The 13,304-nt window shown below is 42.0% G+C and overlaps 2 protein-coding genes across 5 annotated transcripts in view; both read left to right on the top strand.

Annotated features, from left to right (window-relative positions):
* The window catches only part of LOC311015704 (CD82 antigen-like), an 85,328-nt gene that overhangs the window by 47,819 nt on the left and 24,205 nt on the right, over positions 1-13,304 (top strand). The window lies entirely within an intron of this gene.
* kmt5b (lysine methyltransferase 5B) lies at positions 2,013-12,996 on the top strand. Of its 4 annotated transcripts, XM_084012986.1 has the most exons (10): positions 2,013-2,181; positions 5,259-5,504; positions 5,592-5,739; positions 5,900-6,065; positions 6,153-6,262; positions 7,105-7,271; positions 8,152-8,171; positions 8,607-8,743; positions 8,893-9,092; positions 9,278-12,996. In XM_084012986.1, the coding sequence occupies exons 2-10, from the start codon at positions 5,348-5,350 to the stop codon at positions 10,774-10,776; spliced, it is 2,604 nt and encodes an 867-aa protein (XP_083869112.1). In that variant the 5' UTR covers positions 2,013-2,181; positions 5,259-5,347; the 3' UTR covers positions 10,777-12,996. The 4 variants fall into 4 exon arrangements, with proteins under 4 accessions (XP_083869112.1, XP_083869114.1, XP_083869113.1 ...); XM_084012988.1 differs by lacking the exon at positions 5,259-5,504; XM_084012987.1 differs by lacking the exons at positions 2,013-2,181; positions 5,259-5,504 and adding an exon at positions 2,513-2,603.

Genomic DNA, 13,304 nt, shown 5'->3' with positions numbered 1-13,304 from the left:
ATGCTGAAGTTTCCTCGGCTGAGTTTTAGTCTGCCTTGCTGGAACAATCACATCCATTGTGTTTTACCTGACGTGTCCACAGGTTGTTTTACAGTAGAATTTCATATTGCATTTTTTATCATTTCTTTTTATCATTTAAAAATATATCACACGTCAGGAGACACCCAAAGAGAACGGAAAATGGCAAAACAACAATAAAAATATCGGTAGTTTTAGGTTTGTTCTTAAAACATATTTTGTGAGGTTTGCTTAGTCATAACTTTTGATCTGATGCAACATATTGTGATGACTGTATAATTGTTGCAGGATCAATCTTGTTTCATGCTGTACTGATATCACTCAATGTGGTTGCCGGTATCCCTGTTACTGTGTCCAGTCATTCTTTGGTCTATTTTCTTTCCTCTCTGTGAAACTTATGGCCATTCATCCTGCTGAGGAAGCCACAGATTTGAGAGGAGATATTGATTGTAATTTTATTGGAAATTGTCAATTAATAAAATAAAAACATTTGTGAAATTAGTCACAGCTGTTCATACTTCAGATCATGCACTTAGTTGAAGTACAAGACTGTATGTAAATGACTGTGCTGCAGGTGTCACGTGGGCGTAGTGCTATACATATATATATATATATATATATATATATATATATATATATATATATATATATATATATATATACTGTATATATATATATATATATATATATATATATATATATATATATATATATATATATATATGTATACACACACACATACATACATATGGAAACATCAGACAGAGAACAAGATGAGTATTTGCATTCAGTCATGATGATGGATTTTGAATCTATTGTCCAATGTGCAGGTACACTGGAGGAGCTGGGGAAATGAAAAAGGAAATGCCTTGCTCAAGAGCACCTCAGTGGTAATGATGGGTAGGCAAGCTCTGATCCTTTATTTAGACAGATGTATCCTCTCTCAATGCAAAACAATGAAACATATACGTCAGATGACTTCTTTAAAATGCAATATAGCAGTTTTATTTATTTATTTATTTATATATTTATGTCTCCAGAAATACACAAAATCACTTTGCATCTTGTTTCTTTCTCTGCATACAGTTTGAATTCAATTTGAATCAGAAAAGAAGATCTGTAACGCTATCTTGCAATAAAGTTATTTTGTTTGGATTTACATTACATCAGCATCGAAAATACCACGCGATGAAAGGCCCAGTGGAGAAATGTAAAGTAAGAGTAATTTACTTAAGTCCATTTTTGAGGAACTTGTGCTTGAATATTTCACTATTAGCCTACATTTTTCTTTTAAAGCTTTAGTCACTTTGCAGATTTGGATTATAAATAATATAATTTAATTAAACATACATTAAATAAATGATGGTGTAATATTATGGGTTAAATTATCCAGCAGAATAAAAAGTAATTATGTCTGATAATTATGATTCAATAATGTCATATATGCTACTAAAATGTGCCATTCTAAAATGTTGGCAATTAATGTGCTCATACCAGTGAATCCCTATACGTATTCATAAATAAATAAAAAATAAAAGTAGAAATATCAAGTGATAACAATTATCTCTATTAATAAGGACAAAGTAAAAATTAAAGTTTGTTTTTTTAATTTCTTGTTTTCTAGAATAACCTAAAACTTTTACTTTTGTTGTTTTAATTATCATTAAATGCCAATAAGTCTGTATTTTTACTCAAGTAACATTTTGGATAATTTGTACTTGAATCTGATGAATAATAATAATAATAATAATAATAATAATAATAATAATAATACATGTTCACAAGTGGCGTTTTTAAACGAATATGTTGTTGGTATTCACTTTTTTTTAACCCAACAACAACAACAAAACCATCTCACAATTAAACTCATTAAGTTAATGTCAAAGAATAAATCAGTGATGTGGAACAATTAACAATGTCCATCCGGCTGGAACATCGCCTGGTTCTGTAGAGGAAGAACCGGGGAACTGCCTATTTACACAGCAGCACGGGAAGAGTGTAGGGAGGAGGACGTCTAAATAATAGGGCAGTAAAAGTCACACGGTCCGTGGTTCTAAGTTCGCTCGTACCGCTGAGGTTCTGCATGGAACGGGGCAGGCAGAACCTCACCGTTGTCTGCTGCTGCCCACCACCACCGTTGGATTCTTTAGGGAGCGCAAAGAGGTTTGTTTATGCAGCACTACTTTTTGTGTACATCCGACAAGTACTGGCACAAACTAAACGCCACCATTTTTTACGTGTTTAGTTCAACAGGAAAAAAAACCGCTACGAAAAGTCGACGATTGATTTTACTTTTTTTTAAGTTTCCAACCACATCGTCGAGTACTGTTTCTCATTTCGGTTCCCTACGGACGACAAACGGCTGCGTTATTCGCCGGATCTATTTTCTTGTGGGGATGGCTGTGCTGCGCCTTTCTCTCGCCCTCTCTCCGCCATCTTGAATTTTAATGTTAGTTTCTTTAAAAAAAAAAAAATGTGTTTCCTGTGATATATTTTTTCGTTTATGGTGTCGTGCCAAAATTTGGATTGGTTTGGAGGAGTTTTTTTTATTTCGCGATTGTTTCGACAAAAAAAAAATCGCCGTTGTGAGTATTGTGTGTTTGTTCTTGCTTCCGTTAGCTCGACTCCAGACATTTAAACGCTTCCAACGCGTGAAAAATAGCTTTCAGCTATTTAACTGCCAGCTATCGTGATTAAATACTGCCTTCAGTGAGTCTCTGGGTGTCCGGCTTGCTTTGGTGACTGCCGTGGATCGTGTCTACGAGGGGTATCGGCACACAAAACAACTTTTTTAATTCGCTCACAAAAAATTTTAGATTTAGCCTGTTGGGGCTAACTAGCCAAATGGCTTCCACATCAAACAACCCAAGCTAACGCTGCTAGCCCGCGGTGGTCCGGTGGTTTGCAGGTAACGTACAATTAGGGGGGGTGGTATGTGTGCAGCTAACTATAAGCTATTGCCTTCAAATATACGATGCACGTTATATCGTGAAGGAAAAACGGCGACGGCGTTGTGTTATTGTCGACTGTGTTGTTGACTGCTAGTCGTCGGAAGCTAAAGTAAGCCCACTGAAGTTAAGTTTGATGCTGGCCGAACTGTGAAGTGCGTTAACGTAAATTCACCAAATGTTCGCCACGTTACTCTTGATACAAAGCGGATAGGCGGACGTTGTGTGTGTTTATTTTGTTTTGTTGGGTGTTAGCATGCTTCGTGAACCGTCTCGATGTCCGCTTGAGATGCGGAGTGAATGTATTGTGTCGTTAAATACCACCAATCCAACGTACTGTGTGTTTTGTTTGTTCCGGTGTTTGTGTTGAAGTGCATTTTAACTGGTGATGTTTTTTTTTAAAAAGGTTTGTGGGCAACGTTTAAGTCGCCTTGACATATTGCCGGCGTTTGCTGCAAAGCTAACCACGACGGCCCCGGCGTCGCCGTTCTGGTGGCTAGCTCCATGCTAACACTGTGCATATGGGCGGAGGGACGACTGTTAGCAAACAATGCGATGCTATATTGATAACTCCCGATACAAATCTCGGCCTCAGCTGTCGCGTGTGTGTGTGGCCTTCCGGGTTTCCACTGGCTTTTCTCATCCCCGTGGCTTTCTTGTTTTGTCGTTGTATTGTTGCTAACGTTAGCGTCTGAGCTAAAAATGCGAAGCTGCTGCTTCTTTTTTTATTTTTTTTGAATGCATCGATTATAAATGAGATGGTGCTTCTTATCGCGACGCAAAAAATTGCGCATTTTTGTAAAAGCACATTATTCGCACGACAGGTATGACGTGATTACAAACGTGATCGTGATTATACGGTCCCCCCAAATTAACAAAGCGATACTTTATGTGTGTATGTGTGACGGCAGCAAAGACGTTACTGTTGCACTTGACAGTAAGCCAGTGCATTACCTGGGGTTACCACTGCGCGGCGCTGCAGGATAACGTCACACGCGTTTCCCTCAACACTGTTTAAAAAAAAAACAGTGGTGGATGAAGGCTGAAAGATGCTCATTCTGCAGAATGGCCCATATCAGAATCCTTTATATTACACCACTGAATTATAATGATTGATTATGCATTAATATGCACATTACTTTCATGTTGCAGCTGGTAAAGAGGAAGCTAACTGTATTTACATTATACTACCTGGTGGCTTCATCTATGATAATGAATCATCATTTATTAGTTGATTCATATTTTGAATGAGTTACAAAGTAACTGAAGCTTTCAAATAAACGTAGTGGAGTAAGCAAGTACAATGTTTACCTCCTGAGATATAGTGGAGCGGAAGTGTAAAGTGGCAGAAAATGGAAACACAAGTAAATTACTAGTACCTCAAAATTGTACTTGAGTGAATGTAGTTCATTTCATTCGTGCAGTGCATAAACGTGCCACAGTGAAAACCATACAAGCCACTGCTGGATGACTTGACTTATGCTAGACACACTGCACTTCAGCAGCTGCCAGTAGAAGAGTTTAATGGTTTTACTGGGCGATCACTCTCACTGACATCACCTCGGGTAGACCTCGTCACTTTGGCCGAGTTGGCAGAGCTCAGAATCGGGTTTATTGCCAAGTAGGTTTACACATATAAGGAATTTGCCCTGGTATTTTGGTGCATAAGCATAGTACGAGAAAAGGCAAAGCAAATACAGTCAAGAAAAGAAATATAGTGACTTAAAATATGAGTAAAATATGTACAATGTATCTGCTTTTAACATGAAATGAAGAGTGGTGCAGTTCTGTGCATAATGTACAGACTATTGACCAGGGAGTTTGCAGAAGTTCCCCAGTATAAAGTGTAGAGAATATGCAATGTTAAGTAATAATAGTCCGGGAGTTGTGCACGTTCTGACAGATGCGGAGACTTTATGAACTGCGACGTGTTGTTTGGACAGTTCTGCAAACTGGTCTGTTAATCTGCGACTGCCTGAGTTGTTGCATCCCTGTGTGTCCTCAAGACATTTTGGGACAATCTCATCTAAATGTAAAGCTGCTCAAATTAGCATCACAACCAAGATGCAATTTAGCAAGTTTGAACAGAGCGAATAATGAAAGCATTCTTTTCATTGAGGAAAAGTTTAATTTCTTGTCCTCTTGACACGTTGTGAATACATCTTGTTAGATGCAGATGGCAATACATCCACCGGGCCGTTTCCATCCCATTTTATTTTTAATTTCTTGGGTTTGTGTAAACTACTTAGATTTCCTGGCCTCTAGCGATGTTTGTCTCTGCTCTGCCTCCAGGTTTCAAACTCTAGACCCCAGTCTTCCCCACTCGAGAGTGTTTCCTCATCTCGGAGACTAAATGCAACTGGATCAGGGGGCTTGTGGGCATGAAGTGGCTGGGCGAATCCAAGAACATGGTATTAAATGGCAGACGACACGGAAACAAGTTGACCAGCGAACAACCTGTGAGCCAGACTCGCTCTCAGCACTCACAGCGGGCGTCCCTGCGCCACAACAAAAACCGAAACCGAAGATGTAGCCGCAGTGGGTTAAAACGCGTCTATGTTAATAAAGGTTTAGATTCTTCCCCAGTCACACCCACTAATGCCAGTCTGTGTTTGGTGTTTGCAGGGTTTGTTGCAGCCAGTCTAGAGGCAGAGAGACGCTATGTGCCCTCCTCCGGAATGACTGCCAAGGAGTTGTGTGAGAATGATGACTTGACCACGAGCCTAATCCTGGATCCCTACCTGGGTTTTCAAACCCACAAAATGAACACCAGGTCTGCAGATTTATCACAGTTGAACTGATGCTCTCTTTGCAATCATATAAAAGCACTCTAATCGGTGTCGACAGATGTCTTCTCCTTTTCATCAAGTTGTATTTTTCATATTTTCACATTTGCATTCCCTTTGTTTTACACCTTTAATGTGTCCTCGCAGATTTCGACCAATTAAGGGAAGACAAGAGGAGCTGAAGGAGGTCATCGAGCGCTTCAAGAAACACGACAACTTGGAGAAAGCGTTCAGAGCTTTGACAACCGGAGACTGGGCCCGAAATCTTTTTCTCCACAAGACGAAAGCTCAAGAAAAGCTCTTCAAGCAACATGTAAAAAAAATAAATAATCAAAGATCTGTTGTTGTTTTTTACGCAGCATTACAAACAATCAGATGACTAACTTCATGTCTTGCACAGGTGTTTGTGTATCTGCGGATGTTTGCCACGGACAGCGGGTTTGAGATTCTCCCTTGTAATCGCTATTCGTCAGAGCAGAATGGAGCGAAAATTGTGGCAACAAAGGAATGGTGAGGACATCGTAACGGCACTGCTAGTAAACATGCTATATCCATTAGCCCCTACCAGCTAATGTATTTAAACTTTGGCTATGTGAATGTCTGTTGTGTCCACCAGTGTTTTAATGCATGAATATTATATAACATTAGTCACGGTCTGGTGCAACTTTGGGGAAAGAAAACAACAAATGCATAAGGATCCTTGTGTTCTTTTACTTTGAACAGACAGTAGTGCAAGTGTCATAGAAGGACACAATCCTCTTGCTGGGGATTGAGGCCGCATTTTGCCAACTGGCAACTTTGGTAAATTCAAGTCTATTCATTGTAAAAAAAAAAAAAAGGAACATCTCAAACATTTAATGGGTTGTTTTTCTCAGACTAGGTGATCGTTACATCTGGGTGATGCCGTCGGATGTGATTTAGTCTGTTTCCATCCTCATCTTATACACAGCTCTCTCTCTCTCTGATGCTTTTGTAGCTGACTGAGAATCTGTAGATGGGGGTCTTCCCTCTCTGTTTCAGTTGCACTGGCCCGACACTGACTCACGACCGTCAGTACGTCGTGCCAACCTCAGCACATTGCTGAAAGTGTATGGCTTAAACTTGTGAACTTTGGTTTCACATTATGTACATAACTCTGCGTACCGAGTAGCGGTCTGCATGCACCTGACCGTGACCCCTGTACGGTGAAGGGTCGGCATGAATACACAAACCGTTACAGACCTGCAAACATAAAGGCAGCTGTGTGACTGTATACCAGAAAGCACTTTGACACAAGGCAATGCAGCCTACTTTGCAGTGTGAAACAAACTTCTTTTAATACTTTGTGTTGATTTTCTGCTTGTTTTTTACAGGAAAAGAAATGACAAGATCGAGTTCCTGGTGGGATGCATTGCTGAGCTTTCAGAGAGCGAGGAAAATATGCTTCTCCGGCACGGGGAGAATGACTTCAGCGTCATGTACTCGACCCGCAAGAACTGCGCACAGCTCTGGCTGGGCCCGGCTGCGTTCATCAATCACGGTAGCGAATGCAGTAGCTTCTACTTGTAGAGTAACCCCAACGTCGTGCAGCAACAGGTGGAAGATGAAGGAGAGGGTTGGACGGCCATGGCGGCCGCCGGGCAGAGGCGTGTTGACAGGGAAGCAGAGGAGGGACAGCATGAGCAGGATCAGGAGGAGGGACAGCGTGCCAAGGATCAGGAGGAGGGACAGCGTGAGCAGGATCAGGAGGATGGAGAACCTAGGAGGAGGAGGGACAGCGTGAGCATGATTGGGGAGGAGATTGTAGTTGAAATAGTAGGAGAAGCTTCATAATTAACAGGGACTTGCAAGGAGGTAGTGTGTGCCATGCCATGATGATTCATTCTATTAATATTGATGATAAGACATGTAATTGTAACGCCCACATAATGCTGGCTCAGTCAAATAGTGTCAAATAAAATAAAATAAACGGTTTGCTTTTTCCATCCAATGTAAATACAAATAAGAAATTCTTCACTCACGAGGATAAATCAGATTATTGGCAGAGGTAATTATACACTTATGAGGACCTATTTATGAATGAAGATATGGATTTTAGCTAATAAATTACTTAAAATTGTACACGCTGTCCCTTTAAAGGTACAGAGAAACTTTTTTATGGCCCTTGTTATCCTGATGCAAGGAGAATTGTTTTTTAAGTAATGTAGTCTGATGTGGTGTACGGCAGATTCTGGTGGGCCGGTTGGTCCAAAATACATACAATTTATACTTATTTTACCCCCCCACCCCACCCAGTTCAGCCACACTAATGATCGGCTGTCATTAGTGCTCTAGCAACGCAATGAAATATACATACTTGATCTCCAATCCAGTATTCTTGGTAAGGATACTAATTTCATTTCTTTCTTCTTTTTTTCCAGATTGTCGACCAAACTGCAAGGTAGGTTCTTTAAAGGGTCCCTTAAAGGGATAGTTTGGCTGTTTGAAGTGGGGTTTTATGAAATACTTATCCATAGTCGGTGTATTACTACAGCAGATGGAGAAAAGCAGTGGGCCGCGGTGGACGGGGGCAGTTTTTATCAGTTGAAGTGGAGGGTATTTTTAGAACATTTCCCCACTTCACCTCGCTGTCAGACGGCCCTGTAAGACGGGAGCTGAGGCTGGGATCTATGCTCTCTTCAAAGCCACCACATGTCATTGACAAAAAACGGTTATTTCACTTCTATGTTGGTCTGTTTCTCCAAACCACCATCTTCTTTAGGTAATACACTGATGAGTTAGTACATCATACCACCTCACTTTACTATCTCTTACTAAATAATTGCATGCTCAGTGTGGAGGTTCTGTCCATTAACACCGTTTTTGTTTTGTACAGTTTGTATCGACAGGACGAGACACGGCATGCGTGAAGGTTTTGAGGGACATCGAACCAGGAGAGGAGATCTCCTGTTACTACGGAGACGGGTTTTTTGGGGAAAACAATGAATTTTGTGAATGCTACACATGTGAAAGGTAGGTGTGATGACAAATACACTAAACCGAAGGTGTTTATGTATGGAACATATGAACTTTAATACAGTATTACTCACTCACAAGTAAAGCTGAATGATTTCACTTCCCTGGGATGTTTTATCCATTCATTGATTTTTGTTGTTGTGCAGACGGGGCACTGGTGCTTTCAAATCCAAAGCTGGGCTGCCAGTGGAAGTGCCGGTGATCAACAGCAAGTACGGGTTACGGGAGACGGACAAGCGTCTCAACAGGCTGAAGAAGCTGGGGGAAGGAAACCGGAGCTCAGATAGTCACTCTGTAGGCTCCCACACTGACGTGGACTCTCAGGAAATGCCAAAAACACATCAATGTAAGAGCCCTCTAAATATTTAATGCTGTTGCATAGTGGATTTTTGCAGTCAAGTGCAGCTATTGTCCTCCTCAGTACAGTTATATCACTAAAGACACACATTTGATGACCCAGCCAACATGTGTAGGTGTGTTTCTGAAAGTATTATCAGGCGTAACGTACAACATTTTATCTTTTCCCACCAGCCGCCAGAAAAAGAACATCATCTTCTGGCCTGAAGTATAAAAACAGGACTCAATCCAGACAGACTTTGTCAAGAGCCCTTACTACCTCATGTTCAAAACAAGGTCGCGTAAACAATAACAGGGTACCAAAGAGACTAAAATCCCAATCCAAGCCTTCACTAAGTAAAGTCCAGTTGCGGAGTCGCAGGAGGGTTGCAGAGCCCAAGGCGTTGGCCAAAGGGGAGACTTGCCAGCTGGGTCTCAGGGACTCAAAGGTGTCACTGTGTAAAGGTGTCGCCGTGAAGAAGGAGAAGGATGGACAGGAGCTGATGCAGCAGGCGTTAGGCCAGAGGGGCTGCCTCACTCGCCACGCTGCCAAGGAGAATGGCAATCTACCGCACGTGCAAGGCAGCGAGGGCAGCCAGTGTTCCACGTACAGGACTCGCAGGTCCACAAGGACCCTTGTAAAAGCCCAGGAAACGGCAGCTGGCGTTAAGCTGGAGCCCAGCGCTATGGACGGCTTGAGCCCAGTCCCTGGCGGAGTGGTCATTAAAACGGAGCCGGCTGACATGGAGGAGTACCTCCGCCACGGAGCGGGACTGGAGCAGCCGGCGTTGGACGCCGGCTACGCCAGAAGAGGCTCGTGCACGCGGCGGAAACGGCCGTCGCGCCTCAGGACGGAGCGGACGATTAAATGCGAGGACTCGTACGGCGAGCCTTTTATGCCGGTGGCCACGGGCCACGCCGCAAACTTCTCAGACTGTGGTAACGTGCTGCTGAGCTTCGCCGACCGGCACAGGGACTACAACGGGGTTTCCAACGGCAGCAAATCCCTCCGCAGGGACAAGGGTAAGAGCGGCTGCCGGTCACAGGACAAGGGGAAGAAGAAGCGTCAGATCACGCGATACGACGCTCAGCTGATCCTGGAGAACAACACGGGCATCCCCAAGCTGACGCTCCGCCGGCGGAGGGACAGCAGCAGTAGCAAGACCAATGACGCCAACGACCCGATTGGCTCCTCCAACCTTTCTGCCTCGACGGTCAACTCGGCCTCTTCCAGCAAAATCAGCATCAAGTTCAGCAAGGACCACGACAAGGACAAAGGCAGCTCGTACATAGCCAAACTGAATAACGGCTTTGCCCCCGTGGTCCACAGTAACTCCACGAAGCTGAAGATCCAGCTGAAGAGGGAGGACGACGCACGCAGAATACCCCAGACAAAGGCGGACCAGATGTCCTATAATGGGGACATGGGCCAGAGTCTGGAGGCCAGGAACGGTGGACATCGGACCCAAAAGGTCCTGGCGGAGCCGTCGTCGGACGAGGAAGAGGAGGAGGACGACGATGACGACGACGACGACGACGATGATGAAGATGACTACTTTGACAATGAGTTCGAAGACGATTTCATTCCACTTCCTCCTGCAAAGCGCCTCCGACTCATTGTGGGTAAAGACTCCATAGACATCGATATCTCCTCCAGGAGGAGAGAGGATCAGTCTCTGAGGCTCAATGCATAAGCTGTGGAGCTCATCACTCCTAACTTTCCCCCTGTAAATAAAGATGACCTGCTAATCAACTGTTGTGTTGATGTAAAAGAAGTACAGTAATTTAAAAACAAAACAAAAAAATGCTGAAAAATTCTGAATGAAGGTGCTGTTGACCTAAAACCAAATCTCTTGTTATTCACTTAACGTCCACGATTGAATTCTTATTAAAGAAAAACAGATTACATTATTCAAGAAAAGGTTTACTCACCCAGTCCTTTTTCCTCTCCGGCATTCAGCCTGCATACTATGCTAAACGTAAACAGCGGGGAAATTGCCAACTGGTCCTCTTATGGTTTCTGAATAATCCGACCGGACCTTAAGTGAAAAACCAGGGATTTATTTTAAGTCCGACTATTCCTTTAAGTGAATGCACTTGTTATATTCATAATGGAAATGGATATTGTAGAAAGTGTACAGTATGGTGACTATCCCCTCTGTCTCATAGGCAGGTTTTTATTGAATTCTTTTGATTTCTGTCTCCTAGTTTGTAATTTTTCGTTGTGTGGGCGAACCATGCTGAGCGTACGGTGGTGTGGTTGGTCCAGAGGCATTACAATATCAACCAGTCAGTTCATTTGGATCCAGGTGCCATGTTCTCATTATCCAAGTAGTTCTCCTGGTAAAGAACCACTTGAATTTCAGTAATTCATTTATTATATTTACTGTGTAAGTTAATCATCTCTCGCTCTCGTCCATTCATGCAATGTTAAAAAGAAGAATCATATTATTCACCCTAGAAAGAGCTGTTGAGGCGGACGCTTTTATTTATATACGTCATGTATTTAACATGCACCATAATGAGTCACAGTAACGATATGCATGTGGAACTACACCGCGTTTGTCACACATTCATGACATGAACGATGTAATGGAGTTGCACAATGTTTTTTTTTTTTTTTTCTCCCTCCCCAGCGAATCGACTCCAGAGGGCTGTAAATAAACTCAGCTGCAGAGTTCCACCAAATAAAAGCACACAAAAGGTTTTATAATCGGCGTTGCAGTCAAAAACGAATGGCCGAGCTACTGCATAATGGTAACATGGCACACATTAGTAGTTAAAAAGGTCAATCCAAAACCCAAACATAAAGGCTACCTATGTGCATTTAAAAGAAAATCTGTAATCAAGAAAAGTAATGTACAGAAAGACTGGCTCGCATCCCCTCAGCTGAACCTCTGTTCCTCTCTCTCGATGCCCAGTCTGGCGTTCTACATACCTAATAAAGTTTCTGTTTTTTTGAAACAGATGCCCAATTGACACTAGAGTTCGGGGAGGAGAAAAAAATCACGTCGTTATAATGTTCTTAACTAGCGTAGAAACATGTGTTCTTTTCTCTAGGGTGCTACTTTTATTTCCTCGCCATCTTGTTTGACTTTCCATCTCGTGTAACTTGTTGCTCGACGGTGGCTGCATTAACGTCAACAGGCCCCAAAAATCTGCAATGACACACATTTTTTGTCAGTGGCGTCTTTGAAAGTTGTTTTGTTTTTGTTTTACAGGTGCTTTTTTTTTTAATTTGCAAAGAAAAATGTAGAAAGAAAACTACCCAACAGCATTAGGTGCCTTAAAAAAAAGCTTTTTTTTTGACACATTAAGACCAAAATTGTAACTAATCAACGAAGAATGACAATGCTAAGCCATCTGCCCCCCCTTGAAATATTGAAACACTTCCGCCGTCAGTCCTTCTGTATATTATTTTAACTTTTGTTTTTTTGTGTGGATTATAAATGAACTGTCCAACAGATCAAGGGATCAACTGAGATTGAATGTTAACCCCACTTCTCCTTGTGTTAATATGTACTGTTCATATCACCAGCAGCTAATCACTGTTCAGAAACCTGGCTCGGTCTGTCCTTACCCCCCCCCCCCACCACCTTTTTTTCGTCGGACGTCTCCATCCTACACTGTAAACTGTTCCAGGTGTAACGTCTGTGTGGTCTTTGTCCAATAGACAGCTGTCGAGATTTTCAAATTGATTCAAAAAAGGCAAAAGGAGAAAAGAAAAAAAAGGCAAAACAAATGTGAATAGTTTGCGGACGTTTTAGCGTGTTGCTTGGGGTAGCGGGAAAAAGCGTAAAGAGAATTCAGAATGGACGGTGCATATATTGTCCGATATGTAAATCATGTGAACACATCTTGTACTTATTTAACAGTTTTGAATACTTGAAAACTATATAAAGTTTCTTTGTGAATCTCGTTTCCCTGAGCCTGTTTCAAAGTCGACCGTTGATGTTAACTTTTTCAATTTTTCTTTTTTATGGATGGTTCAAATCTGTTTTTATTATCGTCAACACATCTAATGAAAAGAGCAAAAGTATAAATGTTTGATATCAGGTTCCTGCTGAAGCCATAAAACTGCTCCCAAATAAATAGTTTAATTTACCTCCTGAAAACAGTAGTTTTTACCCAACAGGAGGATGCTTGGGACTACTTTTCTGTGGTGGATTTATCCCCATTTGGTGCTTTAGTGTGTGATTGGGCCTGCAGGCTGGTGTAGGTT

This window comes from Eutrigla gurnardus (genome assembly GCF_963514095.1).
Source record: "Eutrigla gurnardus genome assembly, chromosome: 1".
NCBI classification, from domain to species: Eukaryota; Metazoa; Chordata; class Actinopteri; order Perciformes; family Triglidae; genus Eutrigla; species Eutrigla gurnardus.
This window is presented reverse-complemented; position numbering and strand designations above follow the sequence as displayed.